This window comes from Amblyraja radiata, chromosome 7 (genome assembly GCF_010909765.2).
Source record: "Amblyraja radiata isolate CabotCenter1 chromosome 7, sAmbRad1.1.pri, whole genome shotgun sequence".
NCBI lineage: Eukaryota > Metazoa > Chordata > Chondrichthyes > Rajiformes > Rajidae > Amblyraja > Amblyraja radiata.
The window spans coordinates 25,299,925-25,324,286 of NC_045962.1; the positions used below are offsets into that span (position 1 = coordinate 25,299,925).

General features: G+C 39.3%; 3 protein-coding genes and 2 long non-coding RNA genes across 11 annotated transcripts in view; 2 read left to right on the plus strand and 3 right to left on the minus strand.

Annotated features, from left to right (window-relative positions):
* Positions 1 to 1,532: 1,532 nt before the first annotated feature.
* Positions 1,533 to 3,630, minus strand: hoxd1 (homeobox D1). Its single transcript, XM_033023887.1, has 2 exons — positions 3,022 to 3,630; positions 1,533 to 2,709 (listed from the first exon to the last, which is right to left on the minus strand). The coding sequence occupies exons 1-2, from the start codon at positions 3,602 to 3,604 to the stop codon at positions 2,345 to 2,347; spliced, it is 948 nt and encodes a 315-aa protein (XP_032879778.1). The 5' UTR covers positions 3,605 to 3,630; the 3' UTR covers positions 1,533 to 2,344.
* Positions 3,631 to 3,764: 134 nt separating this feature from the next.
* LOC116975154 lies at positions 3,765 to 10,603 on the plus strand. Its single transcript, XR_004412552.1, has 2 exons — positions 3,765 to 3,924; positions 10,368 to 10,603. It is a non-coding gene; the product is annotated as an uncharacterized LOC116975154 (long non-coding RNA).
* On the minus strand, positions 9,051 to 13,148 carry LOC116975141 (homeobox protein Hox-A2-like). Its single transcript, XM_033023885.1, has 2 exons — positions 11,923 to 13,148; positions 9,051 to 11,557 (listed from the first exon to the last, which is right to left on the minus strand). The coding sequence occupies exons 1-2, from the start codon at positions 12,266 to 12,268 to the stop codon at positions 10,815 to 10,817; spliced, it is 1,089 nt and encodes a 362-aa protein (XP_032879776.1). The 5' UTR covers positions 12,269 to 13,148; the 3' UTR covers positions 9,051 to 10,814.
* Positions 13,149 to 13,240: 92 nt separating this feature from the next.
* Positions 13,241 to 24,362, minus strand: part of hoxd3 (homeobox D3) — a 38,929-nt gene continuing 27,807 nt past the window's right edge. For 2 of the 7 annotated variants that reach the window (XM_033023881.1, XM_033023882.1), the window contains exons 2-4: positions 23,223 to 23,302; positions 17,742 to 18,278; positions 14,485 to 16,031 (exon numbers count right to left, since the gene is read on the minus strand). In XM_033023881.1, coding sequence (XP_032879772.1) covers positions 15,283 to 16,031; positions 17,742 to 18,225 — 1,233 coding nt within the window. In that variant the 5' untranslated portion in view covers positions 18,226 to 18,278; positions 23,223 to 23,302 and the 3' untranslated portion in view covers positions 14,485 to 15,282. Of the gene's footprint in view, positions 14,273 to 14,484; positions 16,032 to 17,741; positions 18,279 to 19,190; positions 20,704 to 23,222; positions 23,303 to 24,362 lie in introns of those variants that run through there. The other 5 variants (XM_033023880.1, XM_033023879.1, XR_004412547.1 and 2 more) reach the window with 4 other exon arrangements.
* LOC116975158 lies at positions 18,938 to 23,985 on the plus strand. The gene is made up of 2 exons (XR_004412556.1): positions 18,938 to 19,224; positions 23,377 to 23,985. It is a non-coding gene; the product is annotated as an uncharacterized LOC116975158 (long non-coding RNA).

The following is a 24,362-nucleotide window of genomic DNA, read 5'->3' on the forward strand; positions in this document are numbered from 1 at the left end:
ATTTACGGCTTCGGCCATTCTTTGAAATGCCGCCTCTTGGAGACTGTTGTATGTTATTTCAGTGGAACTGTAATTAACACTAAGACGACAAAACCAAATGGTCGAAACATTTGGATGTAAAATATCGGCATGTTGATTGCGTTCTTCGTGATTACTGGCTTTATTCAAAACCTGTTTAGTTTTAAACGTAGAATGGCATTTTGATTTGCGATTTTCTCATTTGAATTATGCAGAAAATCGGACAATTAAAACCTACTGGAATATCATATTGTAAGCAATTCATGTTGAAAATTATCAGTTTTATTCGTCTTGTTTTTTAAATAGCCAAATGTTTAAAATACAATAACCCAAATAAAGATTTTGGGCGTACTGAATATACCGTTAATCACAAGCTACCTTGAAAGGCAATGACATGCGTGGAAGTGTAAACACTTTGTCATCGTTCTTATATATCAAAAGTACTATATGGCGGAGTCCAGAGGCCCAGCTGAAGGCGTAGTGTAAAATAAATATGTTTTGCTTATCGCAACTTGTTTTGCATCGATACTCTGTATGCTCAGTTAATGTTATGCCAAGCATATCGAGGATTAGTTAATAACTGCTCAAAATTATTATTGTCATCATTACCATCATCATCTATAAAATCAACCATAATTTGTAACATGGATTCAGTTGGCTACTTATATAGCTGTGCTTTAAATGTAGTCAGAGTTGCAGAATAAACGCCGAATGACAACGTATCAACAAACAGCAAGATGCCAGCATATGTTGTCATCCAAATACAGCTGTCCAAGAATAAATGTGAGAAATATCAATTAAGAAATTGTGTGTAATTTTGTCAAATTATACAACTGCCATTTCTTATTTAGTAGCAAAACTGTTAATTGTTACATTTTACGCCTCTTTATACTATCTTGAGTTGATCTTCCTTTTTGAAAAATAAATGGATGCTGTCATCACCAATTGACTTATTCTCCTGACTCTCAGCAACTATGAAAAGCTTATGTCTATAACCGGGTGATATAGACAAGTCCTAGTTAGCCCAATAGCACATGATACAAAAAGCTAATAAACAAACAAACGTCTTTTGTGAAATTGAACAGGAAGTCGTCGAATATTCTCTCTCTTTTAATATATTGATCATTGTGTAGACATTTGCTGAGCAAAGATGTTCTATCCTCATTATATTTTGTTAATAATGCGGAAGCTTGCTTCCTTTTCCTCCCTTGGTACAGAAAGAGAATGCTCTATATCCATCAAATATTTTGACTGCACAAACATTAGGGTATCAATGACAATAAAATGTAAAATGGCAGTAATTCCAATTTATGGAGGCCATCCATATATCACCTACAAGTTGCAGACCTCTTTATTATTCTAGTTGGCAGTGCGTTAAACAGTTGAGTTATGCATTGAACCGCTGGAGGTTTTCTTCCTTGAAGTACATTCAGATCAAAGAAAACACCTTCTCTGTCCATTTGCCCCAAAGGAGTACAATACATGGAGAGAATTAATTGAGATGATTGGACCAGTTAGTTTACAATTTGGAATATTTTATTTCAAGCACATTGTTTTCCAAGCTCATGTCGTTTTTAATGCTCTTAGCCCTGATTATTGTTTTGTACAATAATAATTACTAAAGCTGACAAATGATTACTTATCACAGATTAAAAATCACAGTCGTTGCACATAGTAAAGCAAAATACAACCTGATCTTCATCTTTTTTTAAATTTACAGTGGTATAACCGAGGTAGAGTGGCTATGCAGTATATTCACTCGAGAAGGCATAGTGTTACATAGCAGCAACCACACCTTTTAACCTGAGGCATAAATTGTGCAAATTCCATTCATTGAGGAGCTGTGTCCAACATGCTAGGTTACATTCTCATTGTCATCACACATAAATCAATAAAAAACATACATGTAAACAATCTCAGCAAGTCAGTATATAGAGTACACCAGTAAATCTGTAGCAGCCTCACACGGTCAGACTTTACTTACAACAGCTGACCTGCTGCTTGTGTAAACGAGTAAAGAACGTTCTACTATCACAAGTAGAATTATACATATGATTTCACAATTGCTCCTAACTTGTAATAGTACATGTTGATGTACATTGCAGATCAAAGTGAAAATACTGAGCAAACCTCATGGTGCCCAATTGAATAACTAGAGCATTTAAAATCATTTCAAACCAATATATACAAACGCTTCCCCTTCTGGCAGCTATACAATAAATGTGAAAAACATTGTCATGTGCTAAGTGATTCCAATACATTGAGGCAGATACTTTGTGTAAATTACGTGGCTTCAAAACCAAGTCTTACTTTTTTTTTGCTACAATTATTTCAATTCAGCGAGGTTGGGAGTTTCTGACATGCTCTTTGTTGGTGGGGAAGGCAATGGTGAGCAAGAGTCCGATTTTTCAGAAGTTTCTGTGAGCGGTGAGTCCTGACTACCGCCCAAGCAGACTAGACTGCCGAGGAGGCCTTCTCTTTCTCTCTTCTTTTGTTTCATTCTTCTGTTTTGGAACCATATTTTCACCTGAGTTTCACTGAGCTGTAGAGCGTTCGCTATTTCCACACGTCTGGCCCGCGTTAAGTATTTATTGAAGTGGAATTCTTTCTCCAATTCTGTCAGTTGTTTGGTGGTGAAATTTGTGCGTACATTGTTGAGGGGGCTGACGACTCCCTGGTCAGTTGGTTTGACTACAAAACACATAGAGACGAGTTAAGCAGTGCTTCGTGGGAAACATAAACGGGTTAAGTAAGCACATTTCAACATTGGCACTTTTTCATGTCACTATTCTAGTGTTCTAACAACATTAATGCCGTTAATATGAACGTGGGAAATGAAAACGAACACCAAGAACCTCACCTTTCACCAATTACATCATCTCGGTGTCTAGAAAGGGTTAGCACTGTATTATTGCTTTGAACACACGCTACAGACGGCACCCACGAGAGCGCAGATGCGTGAGATGAAGAGGTTAAGCATTCTCACCTAAAGGTTAAACTGACCTGTTTTGGGAGGATTTCTCTTCACTTTCATCCACTCGAAGGTGTTCGCTGTGGGGATTCTTACGGTTGTGGGAGACTCCGGACTTTGGTAAAGGTCCTGAGAAGGGGATAGACTCTGGTATTGCCCGGAGTAAAAGTTTGGGAACTCTTTGCCATAGGTTTGATATTGTTCCTCCTCCTGATCACCAAATACACTGTACTCATGCCGGCTCGCACTGAACGGCAAAGAGGTGCCTCCTGAGTAAACAGAGGTGGTGTATGAGAAAAGTCCACCAGTGTCATCCAGCTCTTGGTGATCAGCGTAGGGAAAGTCACAGCCCTGGTGACTTTGAGCTAAGATGTTAACATCGGCAGTTGGAGAGGAGTTGTAGTGGTAGTTAAGTTCGAGACTAGCAGGCATGGCTTGATGGAGATGATTGAGGTGACGATGGCTGAGAGATGAATTACCTTCCCGTCCAATCGCTCCATACCGACCTTCTCCGGAGCACTGCTTCAACGGGACACATGAGGAATCGCTGCCATAGAACTTTGGAGAAAACGACAGAATATCTGCACCCGGGATATATTCTAAATAAGAGTTCATTCTTCCAATGACGGGCTGGAGGGCAATGCGATGCTTGGCGTGGCTTGATTACTGTCTATTCCCGAACAACATAACAGATCTTTCACTTCCGACGTAGAGGAAGTAAATATTCCTAATATAGAGCAGGGAAGTCACGTTACCACACCCGCCCAATCACAGCAACCACTAGCATCGCTATTCCATGGCGGTCGGAGGTCCCCGCTTATCTCCGAGAGGAGTGGACCCTTCATTGCGCTCATCTTCCATTAGGATCACATCATCAGCACAGCGAGCAGAGACGTCCGCAGTGCAAAGCCCATGCAGCGCTCGATGTCAGAGAGGTAAGCGCTCACTGTTACCTGGGGTCGGGGACGCGTGTTATCGATGCACAGCAAGGAGAGGGCGATGGTGGCGCACACGGCGTAAGGCGCTCCCTTCCTTTGCTGCTAGCACTTGTTTTATGGCAGGGTGATCATCCAAATAGGGGGTGCAATCATGACAGAGTCACGGACTGAGTTACTATAGTTACATCACTAACAAATCAATGACAGACAACGTCTAAAGGCCGTTTAAACAGTTTCAGGTTTTGCTGGCAGGGTCCCGTTCTGCAACGCGGTGCAAATAGGTTTTATTTTTTAAAGCCTTTTTCTCTGGTAGGCGCTGTTTTACTTCAGAGTATTGCCAAACAACGCCATGGTCAGATCGGTTTAGAAATGATTTTAGTGAGTAGCTAAAGGGGCGTTTAAAAACCATATTATGTCGGATAATCCCGTAGATGGGGCGTTTGCGATTGCTAACCCTGGGGCCTGCTGTTCAAACATGTAGAGACAACGATTAACACTCTCACTAGAGATATAACAAATAAGCAGATGTCCTTATCTGTCCAAACGGTAACTTGTCAATGTTTAATAATGGCACTAAAATATGCAAAATTGCATCAAAACTGAAATAAGCATAATATGTAATTATATAAATAAGAGACTGAAGTAGGTTAAGAGCTTCCTTTTTGCTCATCTGCCTGAACAGTATTGAGCAGAAGCAAATCGCTGGAGGAACTCAACGGGCCAGACAGCATCTGTGGACGAAATCGATAGTCGACGTTACAGGTTCCGGTCCATCATCCGGACGGAATGAGCGTGGAGGGGGGGGGCGGGAGGGGGGGCAGCAGGCGGGGTGGTGGGGGGCGGGGGGGGGGGGGGGTGAGCAGTGAGGGGGGGCAGTGAGCAGGCGGGGTGGTGGGGGGCGGGGGGTGAGCAGTGAGGGGGGGGGTGAGCAGGCGGGGGGGGGGGAGAGTGAGCAGTGAGGGGGGGCGGGGGGATGAGCAGTGAGGGAGGGGGGATGAGCAGGCGGGGTGGCGGGGGGCGGGGGGTGAGCAGTGAGGGGGGGGGAGTGAGCAGGCGGGGTGGCGGGGGGCGGGGGGTGAGCAGTGAGGGGGGGAGTGAGCAGTGAGGGGGGTCGGGGGGGGGATGAGCAGTGAGGGAGGGGGGATGAGCAGGCGGGCCTCAAAGTGGTATTCTTACACACTGCTATCTCCACCTGCTACATATAGCGTTTTGTGATATAGCGATTATATATTTAAATAGTGATAATATGAATTTAAACAAATAGATTCATATTAAGATGATATTATGATAATGATCATCATATTCACTTTTTAGATTGTAAAGTTTTAAAAACAAAAATATAATGTTTTCCCGACTGTTCCCCTCCCCCCCCCCCCCCCCCCCCCCCCCCCCTCCCACCCACATTTGTTCAGAGAAATCGAGACTACAATTTAATATTGTGATTCATTTGGCAAATGTGTGCACATATAATTCTGTCCTGGGACCTTTCCGCGGTAGAAACTGAGTAGAAGCCTTTGACCTGGCAAAGCACTTTCTGGCAATTGTTCTTTTTAATCGCCAGGGGCAGTATGCATTCTCATTCATTTCGCTAGCTTGTTGGCACAGTGTCTGAAGCCTGTTTGTGTTAATGGATACAATTGTTTTTGTTTGAAAGAGACTTCTTCAATCGTATAAAAAGAGTGCGAATGTATGATCGATATAAAGGGTTCTGAATTTAAAATAACTCTTTGCAGCTAAGTGTGTTTGCCCTGCGTCCACATTTCTGCTATTTTCTTGTCTGTACCAACCGATCTACAAGTGAATTCTAATCCCTCTGCCTAAATGTTCAAAGTCAGCCACCCGAGTCATTCCCTTACATTCTGCTCTCGTGTCCCCTCGCAATCGGATGTTGCTGAGGGCCTGAGTAGTAATAACGATTCTCATTGCTATTTTGCGCTTTTGCCTTAAAAGGTTCGGCGTGGAAAAGCTTTTCCAGTCCACGTTGCGGCCATATCTTTTAAAAAACTGTTATGCATAATTCAGAGGGAAGTGAGTTTGAGAGCTTTGAAAGCATAGTTCCCACGGATTTGCAAATGACTAAATTCCTGCATACACAATTCAGCATATGCGCATTCTCATTCACTTCACATTTGTCTTTTGCTAATATGCCTCTTCCGTGTTTTGTGAAGGATATACGCAGCATTCCAAACTTTAAAAAAAAAGAAAAACATCATAACAATGTTTTGAAGACTTACATTTATATAGCGCCTTTCAGGTCCCATTCCGGACGCCCCTAAATGTTTCAACGCCAGTGAAGTACTTTTGAAGTATAGTCACAGATAAGTTACATAAACACAGCGTTCCTTGTTTAAATGATATATTAAAATACTCCCTTTCCATATTGTTGTTATACGGAACTATACGGTGCAATCGCGATCATTTTCTTTATATCGATATGTTTAGATTGTTCTTTGATTATGCAACGTTACAAGTGCATGGAATAGGGATCCACGCAAGTGCCTATTCATTAGTGCTGATATCAAGGTAGTAGTACACGTCTGTATGTTTAGCAGCCAGCGATATAAAGACGCTCACTTCGGAACAGCTTTTGCATAATTTAACATTGCACAGCTCCGAATGGTTTATTTTACCGACAATAGTGTGATTTGCAAATGCAAAAAGTAAACTCCGATTCCCAAAGCTTCAAAAACCTATGCATTCCACATCCAAATAATGTTTAAAGTTTTGTGATGTTATTTTCTTTTAACCGCTACACGCAAGTCTGCCAAAGGGGGTTGATTGATTATTTGAATGTAGGAAACCTTTCAATATTTATTTAATGTAATCGCAACTTTATTTTTTTTAAATGAAGGGGCAGTATCAGACCCACGCGCTTAGTTGCTTAAATACATAGGCAACTAGTCTTGCTTGCAATACTGTCAACCCCTGTCTATGATCTCTCCCGCAAGTAGTTGAAGTAATCCTGAAACAGATCCTTTTATTTGGACAGTATTAGGCGAAAATGACTGAACCATGCATGGCGTGACATATCCGAAGTGGATGATACACTTATTTTTTTATCTCAGATTGTGTTCACTCCATTAAATTATGTGGGACTGGGCCCAAATTAAAGTCTGATTCTAGATTCAAAGAATGGCGCATTTTTCATATGACGCCGGTTAATCTTATCGTTTCACTTGATACTAGGCAGTTTAAACAACTAACATAGTGGATGTGACTTTTCTGCAGAATTTAAACAACCATTTGGAGATAAAAAGTTCTCCTGGTGCAGATTACTCGGAGTTGGTTAGGGGGTTGTGAAATAAACTAGCAATGTCAAAAAAATTCCCACGCTTTCCAATAAAACATTGGATACGTAGGAGGCTAGTCTCCATCTTAATGCTGTAATCACATGGGGCGGAGTTGGAGTGAGGGTGGGGGAGGGGAGGGGGGAAGGATGTGGGCCATTTCGACATCTGGAGATGAAAGGATCAGTTTGGAAAAATAACCATTCGGGGGCGAGTTGCTTTGCTTTTTGTAACTCATCAAGAATACCAGGACTAGTTTAGCTTTCACTTTCTCGTTCGCGGTGATTGAAGTCATAAATTCATAAGTTCTCGGAGCAGAATTAGGCCATTCGGCCCATCATGTCCCATCAATTCGGTCCATCAGATCTATCTTTCCCTCGCAACCCCATTCTCCTGCCTCCAACCCCCCCCCCCCCCCCCCAACCCCTGACACCCGTACTAATCAAGAACAAGTCATGCATTCTATTTTTCCAAGCTAAGTTCCTTTATTCAGCACCAAAAATAGAAATCTGGATTTTCTTGCAATCCCCGTCAGTAATAACAATTAGACTAGTTTTCCATTAACTGTACTGTGAATCGACAAGAGGAAACGCAAGGTTGTAAATAAAATATAGTGGGGTTTTATACATTAGGGATTCCTTCAATCTACATCTATTAGTGCCACATTTTAAGAGGTTAATGCAAATGACCCAATACCACCAAAGCAGTCATACATGAAAATAATTTAAGCACACATAGCTTTCGCATCCAAATCAGTATTATTGGTGTCCTTGAAATGCTTTACCCTCTTTAACGAGAAATAAGTTGGGATCCAGACACAGTAAGGAAGGTTTCGTCTGTAGTGTGATTAGACTGGTGTGTTATTCGTTTTCGCATTTGTCCGCTTTGGCAGCGGTTGCTGGAGGGATCCCAGCTGGCCTTGGCTTGCTTTAAAGTAGGAGGAACTGCTGTCGAGGGAAAAGTGCAGATTTCATGATTGATGAACTCTTAACAATGCCCCACTGACAGCCTTGCATCCAGAGTTAGCTGCGAGTCTTTCAGCAGAACTCCTTATTTGCTAGTACCTTGTTTCAAATTCCAAAATTAGCCTTCCTTTTCATTTGCAATTGCGCTTTTATAGCCATCACGTTTGTAAAATAAACGGAAACAGTGGTTGTAAATATACCAGCTACTTGTCAATATAAACATGAAATATGATGACTGATTTTGCTGTCACGTGACCGTTTGCTCAAGGGTTCCTGGAGAGCTGCTGTTTATTGCCAAGAACACTAAACAACGCACTCACTTTTTTTCTGAGTGGGAGTTTAATATTTTTGGGAAGCATTTATTGTTCTCCACTAAATAAAACGGTAAAATCTTCATAACCCAATGAGCCACTTGTTTCTGTGAACGAGCTGGACGGAGTGATCTGTGTGCACTGAACCAAAGCACAACGTTTGACTTGGGGAAGTGAGTTTATTGCTAATTTCATCAGCTTTTAATGCAGATGGAATAAACACGTTACAATTAAATTTGCTGAAAAGTGTTTACTATTTTTGCTGTGATATATTTGCAAGTGAAGTTAAAGAGGATTAATAACTTATTTTGAATGTATCGTTTCTGATGGAACCAAGTGAGCAATTAATTAAATATATTTGTTTCTTTCAAGTAAATAATGACATTAAATGTAAAACAATATTTGCCACTTTTTGGCAGTTAATCGTTAAATGGAAAGGACTTTTCCTCGAGCGTTTTGTAATAAAAAGTGTGATCTTGCCTACAAATAGATTCCTATGATTTATTTGGCTGTTCACGGGCCGACGTTTTTTCTCGTTTAAAAAAAAAGACATAAAATAATTTTTGAAAAATAAATATTTATTGGCCATTACAAATGTGCATCGTGGGCGTTCCAACGCGCAATTCTGGCACAATCAGCAGTGGTTACTAATAAAAATGTGTGTGGGCGTGTTAAATATTTTAAAACTGCATTTTTCCCCCTAAGTAAAATGTTATTCTTTGTCTGCTGAACGCCTAAGGTGGACTTTTTTAAACAGCACACGTGTTCACCTTCAGAAAGAGGAAACGATTTGCATCTTTTCTTCGAAATAACTGGTGAATTTCTGGCTTAGACTGTGATGCATTTTATGTCCCTTTACATTATTTTCAACCACCATCAAGCGCAATAAATTTCATGGTCGTGAAATTTGATAAATGGCTGGGGTAAATATTTTCGAGAATACAAGATTTTTATAATCAAGGTTTTAACAATAAATTTGCAGGGGAGGGGGGCGGTCATATCAACATTGCTTTTACATGGAATTTAAAAAAAACTTGTTACAATTAGATCTTTACCATTCTTTTTTTTTTAAACTTTAGACTAGATATAGCGCGAAGATTTTTTCCTCGAAGTAATGCACAAGATTTAGAAATATGAATATCACACGTAATAGGCTAATCGGGCCTCAAATTGTGGAAGACAAAGAAATTATGTCCACATGAAATACAATTTTGATTTGCTATGTCATTCATTTGTAATACACTATGTAATACATTTGATTTGTTATTCAGCGCTGGAAATTTATTCATATTTGGTTTATATTCCAAATGTCACGCATTTCTTCGGAGGTACCCTGGTTGGAAGCTGGAAATGGAGTTATATATGAACCTTTTGTTCTACCACCTCTTGTCAGTGGGTACTCATATATGACTATTCAGCTGCTAAATTCTTAGTCTAACAAAATGGCGCCTTTCCTTGGAATCGCTTGGGATTGCTAAGAGTTTTCTTCAGGAAAAACTATCTAATAACCGGGTAGTTTTATAATTGAAAATTACATACATCTTCATGCGAATGAAGAGGATCTCTATAGTCTTTCAGGTATTAAAAATCATAAGAAACATCTTTGATATTTAATTATGAATAAAAATCTACAATGCAGCTTGAAAAATTGATCCTTTAGTGATATATAAAACCTGATTTTTAAAAAAATTTGTTGAGATCCATAAGCCTGAAAGGAGCTCCCACGATTTATAATTAATGTAGTTTCTATAACAACCAATCTTTCTGTTATAAGGAACAGTAGTGTTATCATAAATAGCGAGTTTTGATTCATCCAGAGCACAATTATTGCTATTTTTGTTTGCTTGTTGGTTGATTTTTTTTCTTTTTCTTTCTAGGAATGTGGCTGATTTAGATTTTGGACTGACACAGATCATCTATGGGGCTGAATGTGATCGGCAGAGTCAGAATGGACACAATCAACTGTTATATTTTATCCTTGCTTGCATATTTTTATGTTGATTTTTTTAATACAAAGCTAATATATAATCTGTTATTTAAGAACGTAATTAGTTTTGGAAAATCTGCAATACTCGACATATTTATACTATTCAAAATAAAATATTGAAAATAATTTTATTTCTTGCACTTCATTAAATTTTCTCCGAACTCATTGTTTTCATTCATGGCATCATGCTGGTATGAACTGAGGTCCATAGTTGACTATGCCTCGGACCAAGAGGATTGTACTAAATGACACGACTTTCCAATTATTTCGTAGCTGCTGGAGATAGCACACATTAGAGTATCTCAGCAGAGTGTGCATGGATATGTTGGAATTCGAACTAAAACTGCAATTGCTGCAAATCAGTGGAACTAAAACTGTCACTTAAAAAGTCAAACACATTGGACGGAATAGCCAGCGTGTCTTCGTTTTCCAACAAAGACATATGAGGTAAATCTTCCAGCAGATCTAGACGGGGTTCGATTGTAATTTTGTCTAAGTCCTCCAGAGATGGGATACTGAAGCTCTCCGGACTACTGGGGCTTGTTCCAGCTGAGCAGTTCTTCAGTATAGGTAGCAGGCAGTCGGTTTCATCTGAACTCTGAGGGAAAGGATAGCTCTCCGATCCCTCAGTGGGGATCAGAGAAGTACCAACACTGAGCAGATCTCTGCCGATATCGCTCAATGTATCTTTATGTGTAAGACCACATATATCTTGCTTTGTAGTGCTTTCACTGTATAATGAACTCAACATTTTATTTAAAGGTGCCTCAAAACTTCTCGTGGAAAATCCACTCTGATTAACACTGTTGGCAACGTGGCGCTTTGATTCGGCATTTTGGCTTTGTTTGAATCGAGTTTGCCTCTTGTGTTTCATGCGTCTGTTCTGAAACCAGACTTTGACTTGCCGTTCTGTTAAATCGAGGAGAGCTGCGATTTCTACCCTCCGTGGTCTACAAAGGTATTTATTGTAATGAAATTCCTTCTCAAGCTCCAACAGCTGATTGTTAGTGTAAGTGGTTCGTAGTCTCCTGGAGCTGTCATAAGGACTCCCGTTATCCGGCTCATTAAGCTCTTCGTTTTCTGTAACAAATAAAGAAAAGTTTCGATAAATCATCTCAGTTTTCAACCAAATAATCCAGCAACATAAAATGGCCGTCTCCGTGACACCGAATGTTTCCATTAATGGCCCCAAGCAAAGCAATAGAGAGATAATACGGATGCTCTGCTGTAGTATAGTCCAGCTATTGGGAAGCACACACACAAGATCAAAAGAGCTTTACTTTCTGAATCCTGTTAAGAGAAGGCGTGAGCATTTTATAGGCATGACACCTTTCAGATAATTAAACCTTTGCTTCTGCTTCAGAATTGACCTTTAATTTGAAAATAACAACTACCTCTGTACGCCAAATTAAAACTAAAATACAAGTAAATATGATTGACCCGACCTTCATTGGAAGAACAAGACGAAACTGATCCTGGCGCGGGGATAGTTTTTTTCTTGTGGTTTTTCTTCTCTCTCATCCACGGGTATTCCAGAGGTTTATCCCTTAACGTGGACCGACCAATGCCTTTTGAAGTGTGGGTTTTCCCATTTTGGTGTGTGTTACCAGGGTCCAAGCTGCAGAAGCTGTGCTCAAAAGGAGGAGGAATCAGTGTCGAATGTGAAAGCGTCGAGTTCTTGATTGATGAACTTTGAAATGTCTCGCTTACAGGAGGCAAGGATGGCAGGCACTCGGCAAGCGACGGCTCACTATTGATAAAACCAACCTCTCGCTCAAATTCGCTGTTCATTTCTGCTCGGGGAGAATCGGTGGAAAATTGCTTATTTGACAATTATTTTGAAAAAAAAATGTATATTTATAAAATATACTGATTGCAAACGCTAAGGGAGTGTGCTATTATTAAACTATGTCTATTGAATAGACGGTCCCGACGTTGAGATGAGGCTGGTTTTATCGTCACATGATCGCCAGAACCAATGGTAAGAGTGGAAAATAAGACCGGCTTTCTCAACGATTCTGAAATAAAGTACATGAAGGTGTAGGTAACATTTCCTCTGCCTTTTATAGGTCATATCATGTCGGGGTGGGTATTGAGGAAGCGGTTTTATCAAGTAAGAAATGTAGGGATTACAAAATATTCTTCTCTTGGTGTGTGGCTGTTTCATGGAGCAGAAAGGAACATTTGAGTCGAGTCCTGCCAGCAAATGTATGCAGTCGAGTAATAAACGACAAATCAATTAATCTTCCGAGCTCTGACAAAGATCGCAAGACTCTTCCTTATAGAATAATGGACAGAAGCTGTGGTCAAAGCAGGACCCTGGACAGTTGGAGTTGGCAAAGGCAAAAAGGAGAATTACTTGCAGACACACTCTGGATTTTAACATGAATATAAACTAGCATGGTAAACAGTTCTAGCTTTACTTTCATTTTCCCCTTTGGGCCATTAGAAATTGTTTTAATCGTGCAATTTGTTCGGTGTCTGCACAGTCTCAACAAGCACCATTCAATTTTCCCATCTGGAGCAGCGCACCATGTTTACAAACAACTTCCGTTCATTTGTTATTCGTTGCATTCATAAACACCCACAAGCCATTTCTTTCAATCTTCCTGAAGTAATATCTCGGAGACCCTCTCTGAATACAGCTGTCGCAATTTACCAACGTTCCACATTTTGTAACAATATTTGTAAATTATTTGCCACTTCATCCTCCAGGCTGCAATACATTATTGGCGAATTAGTAAGCACAATATTTGTTATTTCCCCCCCGCTCGCACTCACATAATATTTCAGGCACCAAAAATCAGTCGAAATGCAACATTACATTTCTGTGTGTTATTCCAGTGAATTCGTATCGGCTTTCGGGAATAAGTGGAGTGAGTGGGTGACTTTACTCCCTTCTGCTAGAAAGACAACATTTGGCATTTTTTGACGTGTGGGTGGCTTAATAAGAAAACAAGGCTGAAGGATCCCTTTCCAGCGTTGGCGTTAATGATGACCAACAGCCGCCGAGGAGCTGTTTGTTGTGCATTACAATCTGCATTGTACCCACATCCAGCATTAGCTTTGTCATTAGGCGCGTTATAATGATATAAATTAAACGAGGTAAATTAAATTAAGAGAGGATTTAAAGTCCTGTACTGGCTTTATTGCAATATTCTACACAAGATTGTTAGTTGCTGTCATTCCCCAAAGCGCTGGCGATTTCGAAGCTGGAAGGTAAACAGTTTATTTGCACCTTAAAATAGGGACATGCACTTTTTCACTGCCTGGGGGATATCTTTGTTGCTGAAGGGATTACAACGGCCCCGCTGAGCTTGTGAACAAGATGGCGGTGCATGGGTTGGGGTTGCGGGTGTGGACAGAGACGGCAGTCAGCGGCCGGGAGCTCCCACGGCTCCCACGGCACTCGCTGCCCAGCTCAGCACTGGGCCAACTAAACGGGGTAGCATCGGATGTAGCAGATAGCCTCCCTAACCCAGTCACATTCTGTACATTAATTCTCTGGAAATGCGGGCTCTACTTGAATTGCAGTGAAATTAACTTTATCTTTAAATCTATATCAATGGAAATATTTAATGTGGCACAAATGATTGATATTTAGGAAAAGTAAAACAAGGGATAATAGACAGTCTTCATCAATATATCATTAAGGATATTATTTTTCGCTCTAGTTACATTCTACTGCTGTTTTGTCACATTTTTCTCCTCCTTTCTTCCATTATTTCTATGTCCACGTTGTATTTTCTGTGTCCGTCTCTTAATGTTTCTTTTGAATGCAGCAGCATTACATTTCTGAATGAAACAAAAAGTCATATTTGCCCATGATGTCGCTTTTGAACATGATAGTCTATTTTTTTTTAAATCCCAAAAGCACAGGGGAAGCAGCACGGCACAAACAGCTCAGATCCCAACCTTTGACTGTAGTCCGCTTGTGGTGTGTGATTTGGAAGTACGGAGACAAGATGGCGAGGTGGTGTAGTGCAATCATAAATGAGGGCTACATGTTTGTTCAAAGAACACCGTTTTATTCTAAATATCTGTTGAAATAGTACCAGACAATTGAAATAAAGTATTCTTATAGAAATGTGTTGTCTATCCTGTAGTCACATTTTCTCTGATTTACTACAGTCATAACTCACAATTTGCTTTCAGAGATAATCCTTACATAATCTACAAACACCAGCCACTGATACAACTGCTCAAGAAACTATCCTCTCATCTAGTTTTAACCCAGGTTTACTAAAGAGGAGAAATATGATTGTAACAGACATGGATCAAACAGGTCAAAGTCAGATTGTATAAGCTCTATAAATTTCACATAAATACATTAAGTCAAGGATAAATAAGTGATAGAAAAATCTTTTTTTTTGATATTGACTTTAAATAATAAATACATATTGATGACGTTGAATGTAGTTTGTTCATTACTGAAAAGTACATAGCTGAGGTTCAGGGCAAGAAGACCAGTTACAGACAAAATACCACCAAAGTGGACTGTATAGAATACCAGTCTTTAAAATTCACATTAAGAAGGGTTTGCTGAAGACTGACTTGGTATGTCTTACCTTCATAAGCACCTATTTCAAGCAATTGTTCCTCTATTTGCATTCTGTATTATGCTAGGATCTTATTGAAAGGGATGGCTGATGTGTAGACCCTTAAATAAACACAGAAAAGCAAGGTGGTGGATAGAAAATGAATGATTGACAAATACTGTGGCAGTCTCATAGCAGGAGAATATCTGATACAAATGAGGTAATAAAAAAGCGAAGTACCATCGCTTGGCAGACCGTACTAGTCCGTTACAGATGCGTTAATTTGGGTGCTTCTTGAATTCTTCCCTGAGCTGTGTGATGAGTAGTCAGATCCGTGTAAGTGGGATGAGGATCGCATGGTCCATGGTGGTGATTGCCTGCTATTTGAGCAGCGCAGTTATAGTCCACAGTTGCTGATGAAGGATGAGGAAGATGGCTAAGGTTGAACATTGGCCCAGAAGCTGGCATTGAATCAACAAAGTTTCCTCCTACATAAACAGGGCTGCCTTGCAAATTATGGTTGGCAAAGCTACCATTGCCCTGTATAGTATGATGGTCATACTCTGTGCCTGGGTACCTTTTCTGCTGGGGTAAGCAGCTATTGAGTGGAGCTGTGTAAGCAGCCAAGCCATACATATTTTGCTGAGATTTGGTGAATGATGTTGGAGAATGAGTTTCATAATTTAAACTGTTGACAGTGGTGAGCTGGTTTGAGAATCCAATATTATTTGGAGCATTTAAAAGAGGACTTCTGTCTGGAGACTGTCCAATGGGTGAGTGCATGATCCCTTTGGCCTTTTGATCTTTTTTGTACTTCATTCTTCGGTTCTGGAACCAAATCTTTATCTGACGTTCAGTTAGATTTAATAAATTTGCCATTTCAACTCGGCGAGGGCGACATAAGTAACGATTAAAATGAAACTCCTTTTCCAGTTCCACCAATTGTGCACTGGTGTAGGCGGTACGGACTCTCTTGGAAGCTGGACCCGGTGGGCTTTTATCCTCACAATTGTCTCCTACAGGATGAAAATATATTAATAACTCTACATAAATATACGTACATGCATTTTCCATTAGGAACTTTATTGGAACTTATCTTGCACTGAATGTTATATCCTTTATCCTGTATCTGTACACAGTTTTCATTGACTGGGTAGCACGCAAGAAAAAACCTTTCCACTGTACCTCGTTACACCAACCAATAATAAATTAAACTAAACTAAAACAAAATAAAGCAAAGTAAAGTAAACTAAACTAAGAACTCTGCAATATAGTTACTCTAACTTGAAACTAATATGGTCAAGGGGAAAAAACAGGGCTTGTACCTCGGTACAGGTAGCAATAATAAACTAAACTAAACTAAACTAAAGTAAATTAAATGATAAACTCTGCAATATAGTTATTCCAACTTTAAACTAATATATTCAGAACAAAACTTGTCTTTTCTCCTCTAAACTACTCCACTTTGCCAGAGTAGACTATCTAGCAGTATAATAATGACCTCACATAACAAATATAGTAATTTGCAACAGTCCTAGAGTATTCCATAAATGTGAATAACTTTGGACTATCTTGGGCCCAGTGCAGAGACTATCTTGGGCCCATTCTGTAAATGCAAATTGTTTAACTTCACTAATATTTACACCAAATTCCAAGTGCAATTTTGGGAGATTCTACCAGTAATGTCTTGAAAATGTCAAAATATGACTTTTACAAGAATTGATCTTTATGAGAATAGCCACTAGAAAATACCATGAATATTGCTGAATAAGACTACCATATTGTTCAAGCTTGCATTTATTCTGTCTGAAAATAGACACAAAAAGCTGGAGTAACTCAGCCGGACAGGCAGCACCTCTGGAGAGAAGAAATGGGTTGAGACCTTTCTTCAGATAACTGGGGTTAACTAATTAATCCATTCCAAAGAAAATAATATGTAGAGAAATGAAAGGTTCTTTTTATGGATAGTTTGGTTAGTAAAAGTTAGTTGCAATTGCAAGTATGATGTAATGATGCAATGACCAGTAGTCAAGGTGTGCATTTTATTTTATTCTATATATCAAACCATATATAATTATTGTCATTTAAAGCACAGTGATACCAAATGAGGTTTCCCATTAGAATCTAATTAGGATAAGAAGTATGTTCTCCAGTGCAAGCATATATTTAACTCTGGCTAGGTCAAATGCTTTCAACCTTCTGAATTTTCAGCCATTCTAAATCAGCGTAAGTATAAGATGTTAACATTTGTTCAAATTGATGGAGATATAAAACTAATAAAAGTCCCATCCTTCCATTTATATATTTTGTTAGAGGAATTATTTGAGCCATTTCCAAGCATTACACAAAGTAGAATGTCACCATGCAATGTTTGACAACAAAACTGAAACATTTACATGTTCTTGTAAGTTCCTGCCAATCTACATTCTCAGTTAATTATATCAGCAAATGCTATTTATTCAACTGGATCTTAGTTTGAGTCCATCATTACTGAAAGAAATAGATTATTAAATACAAAAAATATGCACAACGTTGATAAAAACGGGATGATTCTTTTACCCTTTTCAACAATTGCTTGCAACATGGAAGGAAAATGCTCTCACCTCCATGTGACATTTTTGGCAAGCTACTCCCACCCAAGTGTGACATTCTTTGATAAACCTCCCCGTTTTTAAGAAGCTTCATGCAGATTAGAGCTGAGAAAAGCACAAACAGCTGAAAGATACCTGCAGCTGTGCAGTTGTTTTTCTGCTTGGTATTTTGACGAGATTCTTTCATCCATGGGAAGATTTGCTTGGTCAGGGTAGCAGGCGGACCGCTGGAAGAATTTGGAATGGACTTGGTTCTTTTCTGAGTCGCAGTGTTGCTTCCATTTGGCGAGGGTGGCAAAGGAGGTGGTTGTTGTGGCTCACTAATGCTTGGAAGTTGGGCAGTGCCTTGATTGCTACTTGTTCTCATACAACTGCCATTGATATCAGTGGACTTATGGGTTGGGGCTCTGGCACTGGATGTCTGAACTGGGCATGTTGAGTTCTGATAATCATTATCAACCGATGGTGGTGGGTAGGTTTGATGACCAGAGCTGTAGTTGTATGTATTTGATTTTTGGTAAGAATAACCACTAAATATTCCAGAGTTGTCATAATAAGTTGTTTTTTGCATCTCGCTATTTTGAAATGACAGGGTCTTGACACCCTTATCGAATAGCATTGACACCTTTGATCACACGGTGCGTTTACCACAATCGACAGAATGCAACGTTCCTGGATGGTGTGAAACAAAACATAATAAAAATGAAACATCAGAATCATAGTTTATTCAGTGCATAAACTAAAATAAAATATCTCATAAATAACATTTAGCATTACTGCCATTAACAGACTTGTTCATTTCCTCTCCTACAACTTTAAGAATTATTATTTCATGGGGCAATTAGTAAGTTGGCGAAATCCAAAGTACTTTATTTGACAATTTCACAGAAATCATTATAATTTTCTAATGGATTAAAGAGTTGGTGCTTTCCTGTGTTGGAAGCAGTTAGTTTCAATTTTGTATATAGCTCTTAGTGATAATTTACACCAGCCATATAAAATGCTTATAATTCAAATTATATATAAATTATTACTATTGCATTCCACTTCTTCAGCTATCAATTGTTATTATTTGAATTACACTGCATTATCCAATTACAACAATCCACCACGTAGACAAACTACCCTTTCATAAGGGTAGTTCATTTTCATTCATTTTCATTCATTTACCAAATAATATTATAAAGAAATGTTAAGAAAACTGATGAGCTCTGCCATCTGAAACGCATCACATCATGAAGAAACCAACCAAAAAACAAACGGTCTGCTATTTTCCTATTGAATATCCCCATAGTGAATGGAAGGCTAGATATGCCCCTGTCATGCTTGATATGACTGGATTTCGGTAGGACACACAGTGCTATTCCAGTTGACTTCACTGATTGAGGCCATTTTTATAATGGTGAGAAACAAAAAGGCACCTCTTAAAAAGAGCGAAAAAACCACAGTCACAGGCGAGTTATTTGCCTGCAGCATTTGCTGTGGGTACAGACCGTTTTATTCTGTGGCCCGGACGCTGTAACGCACGACATGATGGATCGGACCAGTTCCAAAACCTGAAAAACCAGCGAAGTGTACCCTCACCATTGTTGCCTTCTTTTTCTTCAACGTAAGAAAGGTTTGTTTTAAGCGATTTTTTTTCTTTCTGCTACACGTTTTGCTTTATGACAGGGATAGGCATTGTAGTTAAAGTATAACTAGCATCTATTCAAACTCTTTGTTCTAATTAAAACAGAGAAACAACTAAGTCAGCATTTCACAATTGCACTCTGCTGTTTCCAGCATCTGTCTATGAAATAATATACTATTGGATAAACTTATACTAACATATAGAAAAATAGATAAAAACATAAGCGCGCAAAACTGAAAGAGCAAAATCAGCGAATGACTGACTGTATTTTATAGCATTAAACATCATTTTTAAAGTCAACAGACGGTTTATGATACTGGAACTGATTGCAGACAAAGAAGGTTAGACTTTTGAAACTGGCTAAATAAACAATATTACAGATAAAGAAACTGAAAGATCATAATTTATAATGTTAAATTTAAATATATATTTATACATATACTTTCTCTCGATCCTAGTGCCAATGAAACAAACATTATTTAGTTGCAACGGCATCAGTAAGCTAATTATATTTAATTTATCGCAAATTCTTGGCAAAAGCCCTTTTTCACGGAATTAACCTAAGGTAGTAAGAAAACCTCCCAAAAGGCCGGTGTGTGAGTGAACTGGGCGGTGGGGGCGTGGGGGGCGTGCGGGGAGGTAATGGTGGAGTGTTGGGCGGTTGGTTGTTGTGGTCAGCAATAAAATCAAGCCCCTTAGATTGAGGCGAATGGCTAGTTCCCGGTTAGACCGCCGTAAGTTATGTATTAAATTAAAACGTTATAGGTGTGATCAGAATTAGATCGTCACAAATCACATTAAAACAAATCGCAGTGAAATGCATAAAGTTGAAACATAACACGATTATGAGTGATCTGGGATTTAAGTTTTGAATATAACACTTAGTCTATAAAACTATTTAAATAAAACATTGTTGTATAAATCGTCACAAATATTGGACGTATGACTTATCTGGCTACTATATCACGTCACAAATAGATTTTCTATTCATTTGGAGAAAAAAAAGCCTTCAGCCATACAAGACCTGACATTATAATGAAATATGAGGTTTATGATCCGCGGCCTCCAATGTAGAAACTCGGCACACGTGCACACATCTATGCTGTTCTTTTTAAAAAAGCAATTCATTTTTCCCCTCTTTCCTGATCTACGTTGCCCGTTTCCATATACTTTATTGTATTCTGTTACCCAGCTTTCCCGTGGTATCCATGCTCGCCATTTTAGCTTCATACATTTGGCATTAGATTTCTGCTCTTTGTTTGGGTTTTTAATCTGAAATCTAATTACATTTCTATTTGCCCCACCCCGTCTCCCCATCTAATCAGCGTTATGTGTGTGAGATAAGAAGGTAATACTGTTTACTCCCATGGGCTCTGAACCTTCGCCACCACAACCGGCAACGTTTGTAGTTCATTTGGAAGTGCTATCTTCAGAAAATCAAAACTTGCATTAATATAAAGGCAATGTGGGGCAGGGGAGGGGCGGTGGGTGTGGGAGGGTGGGGGGGGGGGGGGGGGGGGGGGGGGGGGCGGTGGTGAAGCTGCAAATCTGGCTCAGATATACCAACTGCTTGTGAACTCTGCTTGAACCTAAATCGCAGCCATGGGCCATAAATCACTTGGACAATGGTCAACTGTTTCTGCGTTCATCTTTCAGATCTTTCTTACCTTACATGTTTTCCAAATGCAAGGGTGCATCACCTAATACAAGGCTTTGATAAGTAACACCTTGGTATGGACCATCACTTTATTTCGCTGCATTCATAGATACATGGTCTACAATCGTGGAACCCGTGGCAGAAAATATAAAGTAGCAATTTATTAGATCTGTCTTTTGTTGACATAAGTGTAAAATGTTAGTTAAGAAAACTGGAAAAGCGAAGGAGGGAATAGTGCTGTTCCAGTAACGCACGGAGGCCAATGAGCTACATTTCCATTCCCCATTGTCGAAAATCTCAAGTCCCATGTGGAGGGCGGTGTCACATTAAACTTTTGTGACATGACTGGATACCCAAGAAAACATCAAAATCACGCCAGTTGTCACGTTTTTTTCCAATCTGTAGCCGATGTGCTCTAACCAACAATGTAATCGTTATGTGCTTACGATCGGGCATCTGATCAGCAGTTTTATCAACCAAACTACAAGCAAATACTAATTTCCCGTCTATTTTAACTTTAGTCGCTCTATTTATCAATAGAGTACAGAGTATCCTAAGAATATCAAAGCTATGTCATAAGGGTGGGCAATTTAATGTTATTAAGAAGGCAGAGCCCTCACAGTGTATATCAAAGCACCTGTCAATATGTGCTACGCAACATTTATGGCAGCGTGTTACATAGCCGTAAACTCTTCATTCCACAAGGGGGGGGGGGGGGGGGGGGGGGGGGGACACTTTCCAAAGAGTTGGTATCTTCAGAAGTGTAAAGTAGATAGAGCGTAGGAGGAAAGACCAGAAAAAGAATGTCCATACTCCGCAAGTTTCTTACCTACGAGGCGTTTCGCAAGTTCTTGCAGGATTTTATATAAGGCATTGAAAGTGCTCCAGGAATTTTAAATACGTTGTTGGTGACAAACTTTTCACATGTAGCAGAATCGCGTGGTTGGAGCTGGAGGATCTGAAACTTGTCTTTGATAAATGCAAGCTGGGAGCACATTTGAAATCAAATACTTGATTTCAGGTATGAAGTCAGAAAAAAAGGGGTAAATTGAAAACCAATGTGTTTTTGTTTTGTAATACATAGTGACTAGCGGGCGCATTCAGTGTAAACTGTGTGGTGAGTTTAACCGCAGCTTTTATACAAATTACTTGATCGTTGGGATATGTTTTGTTAAAATTCCTACGAAAATATGTATTGCCTTCAGCTATTAATCGCTGGAAGATGATTATTTTTGGAATGTAACGACATTGATTGTGTTTACATTCTGCGGGTCATTTCTGACAAGGCATTCGGCTGGATAGGCAGGCACATCTGCCCATATTTCAAGTTGAATCACGCAATCCCCAACAAATCCGCGGCTAGTCCCTGAAGCGTCCACATTTAAAAACTTATATTTAAATTGAAATGATTTGCTTAGTCTACCCAGGACACTGGTACAGCAACTTAGACAGTCAGAAAGATTACATTAAACAACCATACAACTCGATTCCCCCTTCAACTTATCTTTATAACGTTTTCTTTCCTACGTTGTTTTTGTCGGTAAACACATCTACAATAGACTGCCAAGATTACATGAATCATGTGGCCCTTTTATCAAAACTACATCATGGTCTGATTTTATGAGGCCACCGTGTAATTTCATTGAATTGTAAACTAGGTATTTTGGGTAACCAAAAATGACAAGTGATTTAAAAGCACAGAAGCTGATAAAAGCAACGCTGCAATTTTAATTTTAACGAGAAAGATTAAGCAACGGTGTTGCTATAGAACCGGACCTATAGTAACGGGAGTGGGAGCGTGGGGGAGCAACATCACAGTTCGAACGAATCACTTTCCAAGACTTCATAAATCTCTCTCCTAGATAGCTATTGCAGGCTTAACGGAACGGGCTCAGGTTTAAAGACTGACTACAAACATCGCTCATTCTGTGCATTAAGAATAGCAGTGAGGTGGTGAGCTAAACAAATGTTCATTTTGCTCTTATTTTCAATCCATTAACTCGAGTGTGGGCCTACATGATCTACATTTTAAAAGTATCAATAGATGCAAGCCAACTTTTAGAATTAAGCATTATGTTTCCTGTACAAAGTAGAAACAGATTCATAGTCAGCAACTGCTGAAGAGACCTACAAAGAGAATTCAGAGTTCGCGTCCCTGCCTGTTCAACGTGTTTCGTTGCCGTTTTATGTTTTTTTTCACTGGCCATGGCATAAAATTCCGAATCACGAACTAGTTCTCCATTGGCAAATCTCAGTTACACACAGAACCCAAAGCAGGACCGATGCAGTGTTGTTCAAAGCGTAAAAAAGCAAAAATCGAACAACTCACCACACTCAATGTTTCTATCTGTTTTTCTTTGTATTGAATTTGGAATTTGTCCTGATTGACCACAGGCCGCTGGCTTTGTTCTGAAAGAAAATGTAATTACAGGGTTTTTTTTCAAATGCATTAATAATATTTTTGTATATCACATATATTTCAGGCCACCTCCCCGGATACTATCAAAGAACACAACAATCAGCAGGTTGCGAAGACTTTAATAAAATGGATGTTTTATTAAGAAGACATTAAGAAGACATAAAACAATGTTTTTTGTGGGCTTTTATAAAATAACGAATGCGTTTGATTGGCTTTTAAACGAAAGCAGAAATAAACTAAGCATCAGCTTTTTTCCTTCAGAAATTATAAACAGAGTGTTATTGGTTGCAATGTTGTGATAAATGACCGCGAGTCACGTTTTCGATGATTTTGTTTTGAAAAGTCAAAGAACGAGTTTAGCGAGAATTGGTGACAGTAAATATTAGAATCCCATTTTTTTTTGAAGGCGGTGATATTTGACAAATACTGCTTCATAAGGATCTGAATACCACAACCTATAATTTAAGACAAGCTGTGTCCCTAATTCAAATTGTTATTGCAGAATGGTAAATCTATGGATAGCATTGAGCATTTCAGATCCAACTGTCAATTAGAGAATCAGCATTGTGCCTGAAGGGTGAATGTGTACACTTTACGAGAACAAATCTATCTGTAGTGGCCCTTTAATAGAAGCTGGGCCTGAACAACGCACGGAATAAAAATCTCCAATTTGTATCGTGTGATCTTTCAGCTTCGTCTAACCTACACCGACCTGACGATATCAGCATGCCTCAGTTAGATATTTATTTCTATTCCGTTCATGTTTAGCTATGTGTATTTACTGAGGGGGGGGGGGGGGGGGGGGGGGGCTGCCGCTGTAGTCGAACATTTTAACATAAACGCACAAAACAATACAAATATGGAGGATTGCAAGAAGGAGCCTGGCGCCATATATAAAACTCATGAATAATGTATCATATTGACAGACGCTTATGCTTTGTCATTGGGATACCAAACATCACGTACGTATTATTTTATATCGATTGGGCATATTCATAATACAGCCAAGAAACAGCTTGGTTATACAAAAAGTCACTAAAATGCATTAAC